The sequence below is a fragment of the Agelaius phoeniceus genome, chromosome 9, assembly GCF_051311805.1.
Source record: "Agelaius phoeniceus isolate bAgePho1 chromosome 9, bAgePho1.hap1, whole genome shotgun sequence".
Classification (NCBI taxonomy): Eukaryota; Metazoa; Chordata; class Aves; order Passeriformes; family Icteridae; genus Agelaius; species Agelaius phoeniceus.
Genome location: NC_135273.1, coordinates 29,240,896 through 29,261,191, shown reverse-complemented (window position 1 = coordinate 29,261,191; position 20,296 = coordinate 29,240,896). Strand labels below are relative to the sequence as shown.

Here is a 20,296-nt window from a genome sequence, read left to right as displayed (position 1 = left end):
CTGGCCTGCTTCTTAGTCCTGAAGCAGGGTGTAGATCATAGTGGTTTGACTAGATTTCAGATTCTGACTTCTGCTGCACAAGGGATTCCAGTGAACTAAGCATACAAGTTCTGCTTTCTCTATTGCAATATTAAACGATTTTAAAAGCTCCCAAACATGAATTCTCTTTCAGGGAGAGCAGAAAGAGGGGTTTGGTTTGCACTCTCAGAAATGCAGTGGAGCTTTCAGCAAAGTGCCTTTCATTGTGTCTTTGCTGGAGATGCACGAGGCGAGAGCAGCAAGTGGGGCTGCAGAGCGATGGTAACTGGGCGAGAGGGGAAACCTCGCCGTGCTTGGTCCTTGAGCGATGATAGAGGAGACAGAAACAACGGTCCCCACCCCTGCCTTGGGCCGGCCAGGGCTGTTCCGAGCCTGCAAACCACTGCAGCATGGAAGCGTGTCTTTTTTTTTTTTTTTTTCCTTCAAAAAGTTTTCAGGAAGTCTGGGGGAGGGGCGATGCTGTTTCTTTTTTGTTATAATGGGCCCCTTTGTGGAGATGGAGGAGGAGAAGCGATCTGTGTGCCGGCGAGGCGCAGGCTCCCCGCTGCCTGCCAAGGTAACTCGCCAGGGCTCCTAAAAGCGGCGGGGCCCCGCGGTGCGGGGAAGGGAGGGCGGGCTGCGGCATGGAGCTGATGGTGCTGCTCAATGCCTTGGTCACTCGCCTGCTCTTCGTGTTGCACTCGCTCATCGGGGTTTGGAGAGTGACCGCCGTCAAGAAGGAGCCCAAGTACTGGCTGCTGGCACTGCTCAATCTTCTCCTGTGCCTGGAGACAGGGCTCACCCTCAAGTTTAAGCAAGGCAGAGGCTACAAATGGTGAGCATATTCCGCCGGAGCCCCTCTTGCTTCTTTGCATGTTCCTTGCTGCAGATGCGAAGCTGCCCCCCGAGAGCAGGGGCTGCCCTGTCCCGGCGCTGCCAGGCGCTCAGGGATCGCGTTTGCTCTCCGGCTGCTCCCAGGAGGCAGGGGTGGAAAGCTGGTAGAGTTTGGCTAGTCCACTGCCAGACAGAGGGCTTTCAGGAGGGGCAATGGTACAGCAGACTACGCGGGAGGCACTCTGTGCGGCTGTGTGTGTCCCTTGCTAGAGTCAGGAGGTGGATGCTGTGGGGCTGCAGCGGGCTGGGGGCACCGGGGCACCTCCTGAGCCCTGCAGGGGCACAGGGTGCGGAGGGACCCTGCAAATGCCCTGCATTTACACCCATCCTGCCGTGCCCTGCATTGCACCTCCTGCCCTAGGACTGTATGCCCCTGCTCTCCTCCGTGCAACAGGGCTAACACCACGCTACTGCATGAACCTAAACTTTGTAAAAAAATAAAAGATGAGTAGCAACTCTTGATACAGCAAGAGTGGCTTAACTATTTGGATTTGAGAGGCTATTCCAGAGAGGAACTTTCATGCGTGAAAGGCTGCCCAAGAAATGAACAAAAAAGTTAGTCATAGCAGAGCTTGGCCAAGCACATGGGGTTTTACATGCATCTAAAGAATTACTGCTGTCATCTACAGCTCATCAGCGCTCAGGCAGCCAAAACAAAATGCTCTGTGAAAAGGAGGCGGTCACGTAACTAATTGTCAAGATTTCACTAGGACCTTTTATTGTTAAAAAGTCAAACTGCAGGCAGGCCTTCAGACAAATCCAGTACTAGAGAGCCCTGGAGTATTTCCATGTTCTTAAAATCCTGCCCATTGCAACCTGTGAAAGTCATTATAACAGAAGGAGTGTTGTGTGACAATTCACGCAAGAGTTCCATGCTCTAAATTTAAATGCAATAAAAGCGGTGATAAAGTCTGGGACACTGGAAAATTGAACAACAGCAGAGCCTCAAATGCAGTTATGAGACAGGCAGATTGAACAGCACCAATTATTTTGGGAGAGGAGGCAGCAGCAGAATCTTCATGAAGCAACACTTGCAATGGAGCTTTTAAAAAATCCAAACAAAAATAGGAGCCAAAAGCACATCCATGTTAGATGCATACGTAGAAGAGTGGGCTAAATTTATGTAGAAGAAAATTTTGAAAATGGATGTGGTCCAACACTTCAAGCAGCAAAATAAAAGTACATATATAGGTGAGAACTGTAGACAAATGGTCAGCATCTATTTCCATCAGGGTAATTTTCTGCCCCAGTGGAAAACAGTCACAGAACAAACATCATCAGCATTTGTAGAAACAATTCCACAGACAATCACCAATCCAGGCAAGGGGTAGACTATGCAGCAGGACTCCTGCCTCCAACACCCTCATATTCTCTGTTCATTATTGACAGAGGACTGTTACTGATTGCACCAGCATAAAACATTTAATGTGCACATGTGGAGAAAAAGTCTTCTTGTGAGCCTGGCCACTTCCTCTAGATTGCTCCTTCTGAAAGAAAGGCAGGGTTAAAGCCCCTGAAGTCTCTTGGCCTGATGTGGTATCATTAGCTCAGTATTGCTAACCTGCCAGCTGGATGGATTTTTTGTGTGCTGAAGTCCTACAGGAAATATTGTAAAATGTTAGTTCTTCCATTCAAATGAGAGGTGTGTTCTTTCCCAAAATAACCAGGCTAAAAACCCACACAATCACTAGCCTTTTTTTTTTGGGGGGAAAAAAAGCTAACAACAACAACACAACCCACTGTCAAAACAAACAACACCCCCTCAGCCCTGAAAAACAAAAAAACACAATTAAAACCCAAACTATCTTAGAAGGGATAGTTTGAAACATTCCAGAGCAGTTCAGCAACCCAGTAATTTCCCTAAGCACCAGGATATTTTGTTTTCCTCAGTACTTAATCTTCACTGGAAAAGTCATGATTACCAAAATAAAGATACGTTCAACATAGAGACAAACATTTGGACATTTGGCCAAAATGTTGCTGCAGTTGCATACTTATAAGCAGTTTAAATTCATTGCAGAATGTGCCAGTGACAGAATAGAAGGAACCAAGCAAATGTCCTGAGCTGGACCCCACTGCCAAGCCCCAGGGCATTGCATCAATGCCCAGTCCATACTGTAGCATGCAGAGCTAGATACAAAATTTGTGGCATTGCACCTCATTCCTACTGTATGTAGAAGTACAGAATTACCAAAAAAACCCACCTCAATCAAATGTCATGTGTTTAACAAGAAAACAGCAGCAACTCACTCTCACAAGCATCACTACTTGTAGGAGTCATGAAATCTCTCCATTACTTCTGAATAAACCCAGCTAAAGAAGCTGAAGATAACAAAGCTTCATCAACATCAGTTATTGTGCTGGTTTTAGTTGAATAAATGATTTTTGTGGGTGCACTGGCATTTGGCCAGCACCAACCCATCACAGTTATATAGAAGACTAGCAGAGAGAAAAGAACTAGAGAATTCTACCACTGCTAGCACAAGTGGGGAAACAAGGCCAAGATCCATTTCCATAAACCCATTTTAAATGCACAGCCTGCAACTAAAAGATCTACCGAAGCAGTGCTTGTTTTAGCAAACTGATGCTATTTCTACCTTTCCTGTGTCAATGCACAGGATTGTGAGTAACCTTTATCTCAGCATCACTCAGTGAAGTGACTCAATGTATTAATTCACTCTTCATGAAATCAGAAAGAGCATGTTAGCTACAGGCTTTTTAAATACAGAAAATGCTGTGATAGAAATACCAACAGCAAAGTGCCTTTGGTCAGTTCTTAAAAAAGAAATTTTTAATAAATTTCCATATATGACCTTAGATGGATGTACAGATAAACCTATTATTTATAATACTCACACAGCACAAGCAATCCAGCAAGAATAGCAATTCTTATTGGCAATTACCCTATTTCTTAATATCCCATATAGTAGAGGCACAAGATACCATATATCCAAACATTATCTGCATTGGAAAGTATTTATGATGTATCATAATACCAAAATATCTTTTCTTTTCCTTCACAGGTTTTCACCAGCAATATTTTTATATCTGATTTGCATAGTACCATCACTATGGCTACTAGAAATTCATCATGGGACTCAGGTATTTAATATGAGACAAGATAGACTTGTTTGAAATGGATGCATTATTTGATGGGTTGGCTTCAAGCATGCAGACAGAAGTCTGCTAAGTCTTGTTCCAGTTCTCTCTTTCATAGTGGTGGGTGTCCCAGTCTAGCTACATCTATATTATGACTATTGTGCACTTCCCAATTATCAGATAATGAACCTCTTTCCTAGCTAAAAATGAGACCATTTATTTGTATTTATCTGAGGAACTGAGGACTACAAGTTTGAAAAACACAGCCTTTCACCCCCAGGTTACCAGCATGAATCTTGCTCAGTAGGGTAAAAGAACTACGTTGCTTTAGAGGCCTTTGCAAAATAAAGTGAGTTTCACAGTGTTTAAAAGCAAATGCCACAACTTCAAGCAAGTTAAAATTGAGACAGGTATCAGTGAAAGGGGTCTTAAACTCGGGTTACCTCATGTTTGCTGCAACATAGGAGAACCCACAGATTGTTACCACAGCTGGAAATATGTCTGAAAAGGTTTATATCCTTCCTTTCTTTGTGCTGCATAATAATCTAGGAGGGGGGTAGCTGGATTCCAATTCAGGACTAAAGCACATGGTAAAATTTTTAAGGGCAAGTGTTCTGGGGTCAGTTAGGGCCAGAACAGAGCCACTTGATCCAACAGGTCTCCCTGAGTCAAGCTCATGCAGGTTAGTTTCAAGTCCCTATAGCACTTCCATGCAGTGAAAAGGAAATTTTGTCAGTGCCCATATTTGCACATATGCAGTGTCCTACATCCATAGCAGTAAAGGTTCTGATTGGAACAAGAACAAAAAGTAACAGAAGAAAATACATAAATTAGACTAAGAAGACCTAGTGCCTCATTTTCTCATTTGAAACATTGTTAGAGTCCACAGAAGCATAATCAAATATTCAAAATTGTGTTTACACTAAAAATGCCTCAGGCTTTTTCTAAATACAGCAGCAGGAATTTATTGTCTTCTTGTTTTCCCAAATCTCCTTAAACAGTCACAGACAGGTAATGTGGATATTGAGAACATTTGTCATAGTTAAATCTGGTCCAAGAAACAGGCTAATTCTGTAGTCAAAGGCAGCAGTTTATTTCCCAAAATGATGTTAGAACATGGCATACTTTGTTCTTATTGATATACTGCTATGGTGAATTAAAGAGGGAGTATATCAAGTTAACAGCTTAGTTTATACCTGGAGAGATAGGATAGAGAGTTCTGGAAACACACAATCTAACAGATTCAAAAACAATAGCTCCAGAAGGGGAGCAGCTTTCCTAACAATTAATCTCAAACACAGCACTCAGACTAGCACTACTCTCCATACTGATGTATTCACGGGATTTCATTATTTAAATGCAAACAGAATGGGTAATTATGTGGTCACTAGATCCACACTTTTAATATATACACTATGAAAACAGTGTGTGGTCTTTAAGGCAGTAGAACTTTGATCTTGTGTTGAATCTTTACCAGGAAGCATCAGCTGCTCATGTCACTGCTGTTATTTAAAGCAGGTGCTAATAGGCAGTCTCTCTTCCTGAAGACAGAGGCAATTCTGCCTCTGTGTACTGCAGAACTGGACATATAATGCCATTCATATATCAAAGGTGAAATACTGACTGCATAGAAACTACTGCTTTGTGGTAATGTATTTGGGGATGAAATATATGTTTGGGAAAGATGATAAAGTCAATTGAACTGTACAGAGTGAAAAAAAAATTGCTGTCTGCTCTCAAGGAAATTGAAACCATTTAATCCATTAAAAAACCCAAACATTCTTCCATAATAATGTTCAGGATCTCAGGGCTCTGTTACCTTTGCAAATTCCTGGTGTGCCACTGCCACAGAAAGCAGTAACTGAGCACCTTTTGTAGGGCTTACCCAACTACCAGGGCTCTAGCTGATGCAGGCTTCCAGTCAGGAATAAGACACTGGGTAAACCCTGTAATTATTTTTAACCACCTTAGCTTGAACACTTTGGGGATGTATTGAATATCACTGTCCATTCCCTCAGCCTCATTCTGAGGTGGGATTCTCTTACTAGCTAAAACTATACCATAATGAGCTCCTCAAAGTGATCTTACATCTCTCACCATTCCTTCCTTGCCATACCCATTATATTCATCAATTTGGAAAACAACTTCGATGATCTTTTTTTTCATGTTTTACATTTCAGCTTCGCTGCATGAGCAAAATGAAGCAGTCAGGAGTGCTTTGAATTTCTGACATCACATGTGTTTCCATAGTGACAGCCACACTGTTTGCAGCAAAGCACAGACAGCAAGCCAGGTACCTGTTGCTTGGCAGAGGGCCTGCTCCAGGGAAGGGCTGGACTCTTTCAAAATGTCCTCAGATTGACAGCCTCTGTGCACATTAATAGGTTGAGGGTACTCCACCCTAATATTCAAGTGTCAATTTTACACCCCAATGCTGGCTCCATTATGAAAAGTTTTAGCTAACCTCAGTTTTATTTGAAAATAATAGATTGTGAATAAGGTGCAAACAGAAATTGGCTGAATTAGATTGGTGTTTTAGGTGTCCCCCATGCACTGGCAGTGAGTTTCTCCGCAGGCCATGCTCTGGGACATCACCATGTCATGCAACAGCATTTCCATTTTGATTAGATGGCTTATGAATCAGTAAGCTTCATCTCAGAAGAAACAAAAGAAAGTAAACAAAGTCAGAGTTGATACAAAATGTGTACAGCCTCTTCCTTTTATCTTTGCATAGAAAAAACCTGAAAACAAAACCATTTTTATTTTGCTTGGTAGACAGTCAACATTTAGGACTTACTGGGGTCTAATAATAAAAAGGCAAATCATGCTTATTAAATGCCCATGAAACAGTAAAACAGTATTCACTTGCTTCTTGTCACATTCCCATTTAGTCACTGCACATCCATAACTCAATAAGTAAATATGCCTGGCACCAACAGTCCTATTTACATGCAAATACATGATGTAAATAAAGGCTCTTCTCCATATTTTCAAAGATCATTTCACAATCACCACTTATTAAACATTCAGAGAAGAGCAAACCCAAACAAGATATGAACATACTTAAATGAAAAAAACCAGAAGCCTACTTTAAAAAAAACAAAAACAGGAGACTGGCTTTGCAGATGCAGATTTCCATTTCCTTCCTAGAAGCAACTGAGAAGAGCTGTGGACTGGCCCTGAGCTTGCCAATCAGTCCAAGATCACTAAGCCTTGCTCTGAAATAGTAACCCACCTCTCAGCTGAAAGTACTCACAAAAATGACATAGAAGGAAAGACACCTACCAAAGATGCCAATTATGTGAATTAATTTTCTTAGAGGTACTTCCTGCACCTTTGTGCCACTAGAACAAGAGAAAAAGAGCTCCCCTGCAAGCCATGGCATGGTTTCTTCTGCCTCCTTCTAGTGGTCAAGCTGCTGAGTCCTGCAGCTCCTCAGCCTTGGATGTGAAGTTCTGTGCAGGTTCATGGCTGCTTTCCTATTACCATGCCAGAGCAGGCAAGGGGCCAGAGGGATGAGCTTAAATGCAGACTTAATGACAAATCAAAGGCTGCCAGAGTCAGCCTTCCTCCTCCTGCACAGGTTAGTCATCTCTTTGCTCTACCCAGGCTACTTGTTGATCTTCACTTAGTATTCTGGGGTGGTTAGGACAGTTATGCAGTATTTTTAAGTTGTGGTCACCTGAGGTGTGTCACACAGCCAGTGGAAGTATTTCAGCCTGACTTTGACCTTGGGATGGGTCTCCCTAGACTTAAGGGTTTTTCTGTAGGCAGCAGATAGAGGTGCCTCTCCAGAGCACCAATTAAGTTACATTTCCAAAGTATCCTCTGAACAAGCTATTCCCTCTCTCTCCTTTAGTTGAAGGGCAAACCCAGGGAGATTAGCCCTACAAGGCTGTAGCCAGGCAGAGAGTACCAGCCCCTCCATCTCACTCTTTCCATGCCCAGAACTTTAGACTAAATGGAAACATCATCTTCCCCTCATCTGTGTGTCAATCTTTCAAGACTCTCACACCCACTGTTCAAATAAAACAAGCATTCAGCTTAAGACACTTTACCGCCAACTCTAAAAGCAACAAGCACTGACATTTTTTCCAGGCACAGGAAATTTATCTACCATAAGGTCAGACAAGAGGCAGCATTTACCCAGATACTGAACAACATCAGAGACCAAGCAAAGTATCAAAGTAGAATCTGAAATTTCCTGAAAAACATTGCTCTGATATTGGCAGGCTTTATGCTGAACACAACTACTCAGTATGCTCTCAAACACATTCCAATTGTTGCAGAAAATCAATCCCCATGCAATAAAATGGTGGGGGGCCCAATGGAGAAATGCAAATCATCTGCAATTCTCTGGCAAAAATAGGACAGGATAAAAGTCTTTAGTAACAGCATGGTTTGATTTTCTAATTATCCTCTTTTTATTACAATGGAGAGAGATGTTATGGATTGTTATGAAGACAGATTTTGGAGCCGTGCCCCCCAGCTGCTCCTGGGCCAACTTTGGGTGTGAAGGTAGAGAGGCAGGACAGTGCTGCAGAGAGAACATAGTCCCACCACTGGATTACTGTAGTTGGAGTAATAGTATGTTTTAGCCAACACTCAATTTCCCAGATGATCATGTACTTGCAGGAAGTAAAAATAGCTTTTATTCTATTTCAAAGGGATAGGCAACAATACAGGTCTAGTTCTTTTAAATACTCCTTTATTTCACCTCTCACCCTATGAATTTCCATACAAAATAAGGCACACCAGGGGCAGGAGAGGTGGAGGATGCAACCCAAATATCCTACCTCATTTTCAGCCTTGAGGGAAGTCATACAGAAAAATGAAAGTGACATTTTCAGAGAACTTTTTCTGGATAGTAGAAAACAGAAGCAGATATTTTGAGAACAAGTTTTTGTTGAAGGTCACTCCATTGGCCTTTGAATTTGCATTCTCTTCTGCAGTACAACCCTGTACTTTCTTAGGAACCTACCAACATATCACTCTTGTCCTCATGAGAGGAATTCCTCCCTTCTGAAGAAGATCTGATGTTTGCAAAGGTCCTCACTCTTAATTGCATTAAGAGTGAGGACCTTTGCAAACATCAGATACCCTCTGCAGTTCAGCAAAACAGGATACAGCCATAGAGCACATCTGCTCCTGGGTGGGATGTTTACACATGTGTCATGTTTTTGTTCACAACAGTACTGTGGCAATGAGCCTGGGGCTGTTCAGGTCAATGTCAGCAATCAAGACTTCAATCAATCCAGAGAGAGCAGTCATGGAAGTGAGGGAACAGATCACCACATCATTCAGACGGTAGGGCACCTTTTCCTGTTTCTGGTAGAGATCTTATGACAATTAGAGATAAGCACCTTGTGAGTAAAACAAAATAACAAAACAAAAAACCAAACAAAAAAAGGTAAAAACCCAGAGCATGTATATTATATATATTTGTAATTTAGAAAAACACATTTTGAAAATACAGCATGCTGCATACTAACTATTGTTGCTAAAACCAGTCTCTGTGTAAAGAAGAGGCGGCCCTACCATTCTCTTGCAAATCTCAGTAACTGGATTTAGAAAGTGCCTGGGTAACAAGTCTGCAAAGCACAACGCTCAATTGAAAAATGAGGACAGGAGGAGTAGTACACAGAGAAAGATTTGATATTCATTATCCAAAGTTTGTATTAGAGTGCCTTTATAAACCAGGCCTGCGAGATGGAAATTATTTGTTCTCATACAATGTGAAAGAGAACAAAAGCAGGCTCAAAGACAAATACAGTCTCTGACAGTATGTCTAACATCAGTCTCCTGAAGTTACAGTACATTATTGCTGTCTTTTAAACAGGCTAAAGTCTTTGTCAATCAGCTCTCCACAATCTGTGAGACTGTATGGACCCTGGCCCTCCACCAGACTTTTCTACTGCTACTAGTAGTTGGGAGATGGCTTCTCCCCATTGGAGTTGAAATCACCCGGGATCAATTGTCTCAGCTGCTTCTCATGTTTGTAGGAACAGCAGCAGATATACTTGAATTTGCTAGTGAGACCTTGGACATCGAGGATGTTCGGTAAGGATGTTTTGCTGATGATATTTGTGTAATGTGCAGTGTTCAGACTGGTAAAACTGTTTCCCATAGAAAGCAGAAGGCTGCATTCAAGGGCTCTGTGTGCCTGCTCTTGCCTTTCCCCCTGTGAAAGTCCTGTGAGCTTTGTTGGGGACTACTCATGTGCTGCCAGCAGAGAAGCATGTCACATCATCACAATGAAAGGGTTCAGGGAGCCAAATGAGCAGCCTGACTGCCAGGAGCTTTTACAGCTACAGAAGCTGAAACACTGGATACGCAGTAAGCCTCCTTCAGGTTAATGAATTGTTTCAGATGGGCAAGGAAGCAACTAGAGCTGGCTTAAGTGATTCATTATCCAAGTTGCTTCTTTGGTTATCTCATGTGTACTTCATGGTAGAGTGACAAAGTGTTCAAAGATAAGAAGAAAGGGAATGGCACAGTCTGGTGTGAATTTTCAACACTGATCTCTCCAAGAGAAAGTAAGCTCACCTCCCCCTCACACTGCTGAGAGATGAGCTGTGAACATCCATCATAAGGAAAGAGTCACAGAAGAGGTTCATCCTCTCTAACAAATACTATTTTATTTTTTGTAAATATCACAGCAAGGCTTTTAGAGCAGGAAAAGAGTCCTTCCCGCTTGGCAGAGAAGCTTCAGGCTTGCAAGGAATGTGTAATCACTACAAGGGTAAAGATATCCCCTCTGAGCCACAGAGTCTATCCTCATATGCTTATTATTGTAACATTAGCTTCAGATATTTAGTGTAATTACACAGCTGGAACATGTAAGCCTTAACAGCAAAAATACCATACAAAAAGGTGCTTCTGTTTTCCTTAGTGTTGCATTGTAAAAGCACATAAATAAACCAATCACTGTTTCACTCAGCTACCCTTTAAATGATTACAAACACTACAGGAAGCTCTTTTGTGATCTCATAAGGAAACTGCATCTTCATTGTTACCACTTTTCCCCCTCCCATAGGAAGAATTACGCTCTCATAAATGCAATTCTTGCTGTATGGACCTGGAGTATGTTACAGTTTCCACTTGATCTTGCAGGTTAGTACTTGCACACAAACAAGAAAAGAGAAAAAATGCCCTTAAGTTTTCGTTGGTACATCTTGTGGTTGTGCACACACTACATACAGGTTGTATTAAGGACTTCTGGTGGAGAGGAATTCATATACAACAGCTTTTGAAGAAAGCTCATTGTGGTTTCTTTTGAGGAAATACTTGTTTCTGGCTAACCTCTGATCTCTCTCATTGAGCTGTCTACTTTCAGGAAAAGGAAGAAATGATTGCACTATTGTGTTGTTCCAGTTGCCTGTTACTGCCTTAAACTTCACTATGTGAGCTCTCATGTTAGAGCTGGTCTATTATGCCTCAAATTTGGGTAGGTCCTAGACCCTACAGAGAGGCAGGCACTCGTGAACCACAGAATAGCAAAGCCAAAAGCACAGGAGAAATTACCTATTCACTAGAGACCTAAAGGACCATATTATGTTGAGACTCTATGATGTTATCTTCATCTAAAAGGGCCAGCTATTCAGCCAGCTCAGGGCTGTGTTTGTTCCTGGGCAGAAAGGGCTTCTCCCTGTCCAAAAAGAACAATGAAAGTTGTCTGGAGCATCATCTGTTCCAATCATTTTGGCTTCCAATCACAACAAGTTTGCAACAACTATAGCAGTCCAAAAATGCATTATCCTCAGTACCATCTATACAAAATAGATTTCTAGGCTAACACACTGACTAGAATAATAAATTTAAAATTCCTGAAATATTATTTTGTTCATTAGTCTTTTCTACATGGACACTGCTAGGCTTTGTTTCCAACAGAGAAGTTATGAAAATATTTCAGCATTTCATCTCAGCAGCTTACTTCCTAAAAAATCAGATGCAATCACATTTCAGCTTTATCATAGCTAAAATTCCTGCTACTGCTAAAATATATTCTATTAAAGATGCACAGCAGTCAGGTTTAAAAAACCTCAACCAACCAAATAAAAAACATCCTATATACATCACCACCACACAAATAAATTCAAATAGCACTTAATCTGTTTATTTTTTTCCTCTAGCTGTTGCTTTTCCATTTATTTAATTACACCTACCAGTTAAAAATTAAATTACTGAACACCTATTTCCCTGAAATTACTATGGGTACAGTTCATTTTAGGTAGTTCTATACAGTTGCACAGATAGTACTTTTTGTTCAAGCATCAGAATGTTTATTCACACATCAAACATGACGTAAAACATTTTTAGGCAGTTATTATTAGACTACAGTTAGGACTATTAAACAGCAATGGCACAGAAGCACATTAAAAAATTAGCTGCTGCTGAAGTTTTGCCTAATGGATTCAGCAAATTTCTATATTTTACAACTCATTTTCCATTTGAGTCTCATCTCTTTCTCCCCCCGCCCCAGCATTGACTCAAACAATAGAATTCTTTTGGCAAGCTGAAATGTTTGGCAGTTGTTACTGCATCACAAGTGTGATGTTTTTTAAACCAATGAAATCTCCCTGTCGAAGAGACAGGTTAATTAAGCTTTGTGTTTTTCTGTGAGATACAGCCAAATTTCCCCCCACAAACCCTTCTGATGCTCCTTCTCTGGACACTACACCATAGAGGGCATTTGAGCCCACCACCACCTCTACTGCCAAGGGGAACCCATGCATGCAAGTTCCAGCATTGTATGACATTGGTGTCCACAAGGCTAAGAATTAGAATCTGTGCCTCAAGTCTTACAGGGCAGACAGAAACCACATAGTGCTCAATATTGCCTGGCACTGACAGGCCTTATTCTTACTATGACACATGAAAAAGGCAATGGTTATCTAGTGAATATTTTTAAAGCAATGTCTTAGCGTGGAAGAAAGTGAAGTGCTACAGCACTGGCTATTCCTTTTCAGCACAGTTTTTTTCTTAAGGATGCATACTGGTCTGGCATGTTGATTTACCAAATAAAAGATCTGGGGAAGTTGTAAAGAATCACTAGGTGATCTATTTCTGCTTTTTGTTGTAGAAGTGTATAAATACTGGTATGTTTGAGGCATACAAAAGGGGAAGTGTTTAATCCTGTTTGTCAGACCACATAAGTGCCTCAGGTGAGTTCAGTGTCTTTTGCTGAAAAACATTCCAGAAACTGGATATGCTATAGGTTGCACAGTTTACAGGTGAATGCATTTATAATCCAGAATACCCTGTATTGTGAGTATCCTTTAGGCCAATACACAAAATTGTTTTAACGTGACTGTTTTCCTTGCAGTACAGCATATTGGCTGCAAACCAAGCACGTCGGCCAGGCGGATCCCCAGCCTGCTGCTGTGCAGGTACAGTGCAGAACTCTGGAACATTGGTGTCAGCCTTTTCATACAGGATGGCCCCTTCTTCATTGTGCGTTCAATTCTCATGGGCCACTTCAGAATATTCAATCAGATGCTGGTGTTTTTTACAGCTAAGAATATCTTAGTTGTGACTCTGCAGCTGTACCGGCTGGCAGTGATAACCTTAGACTTCCGTACCACCGTTCTGCAGAAGAGCAGGAAAGGAGAAGTCTGTTGCTGCCCATGTGAGCCTTATGAAGCTCGTGCTCATGCTACTGGTCGCCAAGAGAATGAAATGAAAGAGTTTGTTGCTGTTCCTCCAAAAGAGGAATCCCAAGCTCCTTCAGAAGATCACTGAGCAGTTCCTGACTTGTAAGAGGTTGCATTTCCCACAGCTTCTTCAGAAGGGCTTTGTCAGTTTCTGTGATCAAATAGATCTTGAGCGCCTAAGTCATCTTTTGCATCAAGAGAACATTCATTTCTTCTAAATTGTAGGGGAACTTTTCTCAAGCAAATTCTTAGCAATGGGACCTTTTTTAAATCCATTTGTATGGTGGGTTTTGACTAGTTCCATATTATATTACTCACAGGGATTTTGTAGCCATAGTTTGTAGTATCAAGAAAGGTTGGGAGCACTAACAAGACTGGTTGATTGGTTGTTACCGTTGGTGGCACTGTGCTGACCTATGTACTTGCATGAATTCAAGTGGAAGGACAAGCCTGTCATTTATAGGAAGCACAAAAGCATTGAGCTCTACTAGAATGGTAGGGCTATGACTAAAGTATGATGAACAATATATTTGCCATGAACAGAAGGAACTTCAGCAGCAACAACTGTGCAGGCATGTTAGTGCTGTTACTGTGACATGAGAACATTGTTCATTCCAGAAATTTAAGGAAACCTTCAGATGTTACCTCATCTTTGGCTGGATTCAGTTAAGAACTATGCAAAACCATGAAACTACAAAGAAAAGACACTTATGACCTGCCCGGTCTGAATAACCTAAACCTTATCAAAAAGAAAAATCAGCCCCTGAATCACTAGAAGCCAACTGCATTTGCTACAGGCATTTTCTACAGAGTTTCTTGCCTTTCTATTTCTGCCAGTTAGAACATATACACAACACACATGGACAAAACCTCACCAAAATATTTGTGAATACTTTTTTCCTCTTGATTTTACAGTTGAGACAGTTTTTGAAATGTCTCCACTTTGTATGATTTTTAAAAGTGGCCTGACACAGACTCTCTCTAGAAAGAAGATGGCATTGCTGCTGAGGGCATCTAAGCCAAAGGATTCAGGCATGCACTTCATGTTTCAAAAAGCACCACAAGGTCCCATGAAATAACCTGAGAGATTGTCTGGTCTGGTGAGTGTCAAGATCCATTTCTAAGCAATGGCTAATAATTAATACTTGACTACTTTCACATTTGGAGTGAACAACATGGGTCCCAATTTCTCCCAAGAGCACACTTGAGATCAGTGTAAGATCATTTGCTCAACGTAGCTTAGAGAAGCTGAAAGTAAGATAAGTGATTTTTGAAAGTCTGCCTAAAAATTATATTTTCACAGAAAATGGCAGGTGCTTTTACAGATTCCTGCATCCATTCTGAAAGAGAGCAGAAAAGCATATAGAGTGACCAAATTAAGGTAATTCCCCATATTAAAGCACCAAATTAAGCCTTATTTTCTAAAGCCTCAGCTATCTGAAAACCAGGGTCTGGTTTCAGGAATGAATGGAAGTGTTTCTGCCATCATTGCAGCATCATGTATTTATTTATCCACAGCCTGATAAACAGTGATACATTTATTCTTTGAAAGATGAACCTGTTTAAAAGGCCCAAACACCAAAGATGTGCACATGTGTTCATACTTGTGAGTTCTTACTGTTCTGTGCAGGATAAGACCCTTCCATTATGAAGGAAGAAAATGCACAGCCATAAGAAGTATCACATGCTTCATAGCCCTGTCTACCATTTATATAGTAGTAATGTGCAACACCTCCTTCTCTGCTTATTTTCAGCCTTTTTCCAGCAGCAGTTTTAAAAAGCCAATCCCTACTTGCCATGGTGTTGTGAGGTAGACATATGGAAAATGGAATGCAGTTTCATTTTGGATTTTAATTCAAGTCTAGAGGTAAAAAAGTGACAGTTCTGATGATGATCTGTGCTGTCTAAAACCTTTCACACTGGGATGAATTTAGAATCACTTGGTAGAACCATAAGACAGCTCTTCCTTGTGGATGCAAGCCGGAACTACTCATATTCATTTTGAGTTTACCACTTGCTGATATAGTAATTATCCTGTTAAAAGGATCACTGCTAATTAATTTGGAGTGTACTGAGCTTGCTAGAACATCATTCTAAATTCATCAGCACAAAAATTGCTAGGATGTACTTTTTAAAAACTTGCTATTTCAAACCTTCGTTCAGCAACAAACTGCCTACTAACTCAGCCTGCAGCAAATGCAAGATCCCCTGGGGTCAGCAGTACGGAGACTGGTTACAGCAGGAATATTTCACAGCAAACTCTATTTCCTGGTCTTCAGGCTGTTCAATTTTAAACAGCAGTAAAGCTTCTAATCACATTTATGGTGCTAAGAACTCACTCCAGTGTTAGGAGTTCACAAGATCCCATCCTCATTCACTCACAGACAATATAGGCCAGATCCTCTTCACATTTACAATCAAGTAGATTTGGACTTCCCTTTTTTCGTCCCCACTATTGCAGTGATGGCAATCAGATTGCTTAAAACCAAAAGAAAATCCAGACTAACAAAGCAGTATTAGAAATTCCCACTTGGGTGCAGAGAGGAATCACATAGACCAGGTAGCAGCAGGAGTGACATGCAGCTCCCTCTTCTTCACTGAGAAGCCAGAAATGGCAATTAAAAAGTCCAGTAATTTGTATGTTTTGGGCAGAGCAGCAAACCCCAGTTGCAAGCCCTCCTCAGTTTCCTGTTGCAAATGTTTGGAGCAGGACTGCAGCTTTGTGTTTTGCAGCAGGCTGTTGGAGGCAGCTGAAGCAGCAGCTGGTTGTGGGGAGCCCTGGTGCCATCCCACAGCCTTCCAGAGCTCTGCACAAGGCAAGGGGTAGACTGGATTCACCTAAGATCTGCCAGAATCTGTGGTGTACCCAAAGATGTCAAAGATTTTTCTACAGGAAAAGCTGCAGTAGACCTTCAGATGGGGAAAATTCAAGCCTCCAAAATGGAAGAACTTCAGAACATTTATCTTAACTGTTATTTACTCAAGTTAGGAGAACACATTAATAAATCTGTTCTGCAAATAGATATCTGACCATTTACTGTTATTTATTCTGGTTGTTCCTGCCTTGTCCTTCTAAATTATTCCATATTAAACCTCACTAAAATGTTTTGCCACTTGTCTTTTCCTGAGCTAAAATGTATTCCTCCTTTCTTTTGGACATTGGCTTAAATAAGATCATAGCCCTAAGCAGGAAAAACAACAAACAACAGCGATGATTTTATTGCATTCCTGTTGGTATTTGTACTGTACTATGTTCTCTGTGACCATGTGGAAATGGAAGAAAATGTGCAATTACTTAAAAAAAATTCCAACAGCATTTTGCTAATAAAAGGCAGTTACCTCAGGCATAGCTGCCAATTTATTATGTGAGAGCTGACTGTTATATGTTCCTATTAATTATATCTTCCACATGCTGCTTTTCCTTTCCATGCTTCATAACTTAATTACTTAGGCCAGATTCTGACTGCTGCTGTTGCTTTGAAAACCCACGAGCAACTGCAGCTAATTTCACTCTGTTCTGGGTAGGTTCTTTATTCAGAGCCTTTGCCTCCAAGTATGCAAGTCACACTGCAATCCCCAAGAGGATGTGTTTAATATCTGCACACAGGAGGCATTTTAAATACACACACAAATACATACATGCATTTAAATACCCTCACACACACCTGGCAATGCCCAATATACAGCTTTTATTTCTGTACCAATCTGTGAACTGCCAGTAAGAACACTCCACAGATGTCTTCAAAACAGAAAATACCTAAGCATTATGAGTATCTTGAAACTTGGATACTAAGCATACCATACTCTGAACAAAACACAGATCTTAAAAAAAAAAAAAAAAAAAAAAGAAGTTCCCTGGAATATGTTCTTTCCATGCAGATTTCCCCAGTTGAATGAAAGCAAGTTTTGGCATTAGTTTCCCCTCAAAAATAAAGTTTTTAGGTGAGCATTAGAACATAACACCAGCACAAGGTATTAAAACTGCACAACACCATTTCACTGATGCTGTGTCAATAGAAAATAGGCAAGCTTTGAAATCAGGAGGCTGAAGAGGCCCTGGCCCCTCTGTCTTTGAATTCAATTTTCCACTTTTTTCACACTGTTATATGAGAAAGGAAGTCTCTCCCTCCTTACAAGAGGAAAAAAACCAGATCATTCCTAGTCTGTAGTGGTGAGGCAACAAAAGTGGCTCACAGAGGCAGAAGAAGCAGAGATGTTTTCCCAGGACTGGTCACTGCACCAGCAGGGAAATACAGCATTACAGACCCCTAATGGAACAGATATTAATGACTGAGATAACCATACACGAGCTGTGTTCTGGAAACATTTTCTGGCCCTGCAGAGCCAGCACAAGAAGGGTTCTCAACAGTCATCTCCACTCCAATATCCCCACTAAGGTGCTATGACAGGAATTCCAGTGATCCCAAGTCTCTCATGAAGGTATCACTGAAATCTTCTGTGCAATTTTTTTCCTAATTTGGTCTCCATTGGTTTGTGTCTTTTCTCTTCAGATTGGGCAAAAGGTATGGGAGTGAAAGCAATGTAACTATTAAAAAAGCCTTCATTTATCAACCTAAACCCTTACCTCACCCTCTACATACTGCTCTTTGCTCATCCACATTTCTGCCTGTTTTCTGGGCCCACCTCAACACACAGACAAAACATGCTAAACACTGCACCTCCCACTGCTGCCTGTGAAAGTCTTTTAAAAAGCACACAGGAATTCAGGTCAAAGATTAAGAATAGCCTATTTCTTCCTGTTAAAGATGAAAGCTATCTTCAGCTGTCAAAGCATTTCCTCCATTTGTTTTTAGCCTGCTACAGGGAGAAGAATCTTTTCCTGAGCAGTGTCTCTGTGAAGGACTAACTTATAGGAAGAGCAGCATCATTTCCTGTAGCCCTATGGATTATCTCTTTCAAACTGTAAGGTCACACAAAGTTTGAAATGAGACTGTCAGGCTGTAGGTAAAGATAACAGAGTTGAAAGGTGGTATAATATAAAAGTGATGACCTCACCCAGCATTTTTAATTCTAGGAGATGAGAAAGGCCTCCAAGCCAAATAAAACAGGTCTGCATGAGTAGCATCTGTAATAGCAGCTTGGAAGAGCTGAATTAAAAATTGTTCTAAAATCTTCAATCTCCCATACATCTAACTAATATTATCCTAAAATAATCAGACAGAACAAGTATAATCACAACTAATACCTAGGCCTCACAGAAGACTCCAGAAGAACATTAGAAGAGATTTACAGTGTAAAAAACTGGTTGAGTGTTGCTGTTCTTTCATTTTATATTGTTCTGGATAAACTGATGCTTCACGTTTGAAGAATGTGCTTGGCTTAATTTTATCTGACATCCTGCCTAAGTGCTTCACAATTTCATTCCCCTGATAGAATTCACAAAAAGCTTGTCTTTCACAACAAACTTGGTAGAAGCCTTGTTGGAGCATCTTTCGGGATTGCAGGAGACAATGGGATGCTCAGCAAGCGCAGCACATGAACCAAGACAGCTGTCAGACATCATAACTCACTGCAGGCCTCACCCTGCCTTCAGTAAACATTCACAATGCCACAGCTGAAGAGCACTACTATGGCTGTAGTATTACTACAGAAACAAAAGACAGGGCTCATTTTCTCAGGCAACCAATTAGAACATCCAAAAAGCACTTTCCAAAAAGATTTATCACAACTGCCAAACTAAAACACTGTATTTCACTTTTCAGAGGTCAGCTCTGAAGCAGTTAAGAGTTCTCTGTCACTCTGGGAAGTGGCTTTTTCGTCTCCCTTCTCCATCCAGATTTCACATTGAGGTGAAATCTGGTTGTCTTAATCCAGTAACAAACCAATGCAAGTTAACATTCTGCCTTAGGAGCTGCATATCAAGTCTAACTTAAATTTTAAGTTCCATTGTGGCAGAAAAGAAAGAATTATTTGTGGTCTAATCCAAGGAATACTAATTCACTTGAAAAAACTCTTACATGCAGAAAAATGAGAGAATGCATAAGTAAGATTTGCCACAGGGGTAGCCTGAAGCCATGTGCCAGCAAGTTACTCTGCTTGTATATTATGAGAATTTTTATCCATCTAATCAATAAGAAATGAGTAGTTACTATGGCAATTTCTACACTACAAGGTACTTGTGCTGCAATAGAGTATGTTCTAGAAGGACAAATACACTTGCCACTGTTATGTAAATTTTTGCACCTTTTCAGTGTTGCAGTACAGTGTGTAAGCTAGGGAACAGTGAGAAGGAGAAGGTGAGAAGAATAAAATGAGTTAAAATATAGGGTGGTTGTAAAGGATAGCTTGGGAATTCTTAACTGATAATAATAGATGCCAGTTTAGAGCAATCCACAAACAATAAAACAAATCAACCAACGATTTTGCAGAATTTTATTTGAAATCATGTATAATGAAACCTAGATTTCACTACTGCATTTCCTTTTGATTACCTTCCTCCAAGTTTAAACTAATGGGGCTAGAGAGTAATCTCCCTTATACCACCATCAATTCATACTAATATTGCTTTCAGAGAATAGCAATACACTGCAGTAGCCTGATTACAATGAATGTATTCCCTTCAAGCACAATACTCAATAACCTTGTAGGGACTGCTGACACAGAGAACAAGC

General features: G+C 40.9%; 1 protein-coding gene across 1 annotated transcript; it reads left to right on the top strand.

The window, feature by feature from the left end:
• Positions 1-662: 662 nt before the first annotated feature.
• TMEM26 (transmembrane protein 26) lies at positions 663-16,862 on the top strand. Its single transcript, XM_054637731.2, has 6 exons — positions 663-853; positions 3,936-4,014; positions 9,205-9,318; positions 9,851-10,071; positions 11,048-11,124; positions 13,337-16,862. The coding sequence occupies exons 1-6, from the start codon at positions 663-665 to the stop codon at positions 13,750-13,752; spliced, it is 1,098 nt and encodes a 365-aa protein (XP_054493706.1). The 3' UTR covers positions 13,753-16,862.
• Positions 16,863-20,296: the final 3,434 nt, after the last annotated feature.

Bases quoted from the DNA above. Each gene is read 5' to 3' on its own strand.
- TMEM26 (XM_054637731.2), top strand. From the start codon at position 663: ATGGAGCTGATGGTGCTGCTCAATGCCTTGGTCACTCGCCTGCTCTTC. The intron at 854-3,935 runs GTGAGCATATTC...TTTCCTTCACAG, and splicing joins CAAGGCAGAGGCTACAAATG to GTTTTCACCAGCAATATTTT. The intron at 4,015-9,204 runs GTATTTAATATG...TGTTCACAACAG, and splicing joins AAATTCATCATGGGACTCAG to TACTGTGGCAATGAGCCTGG.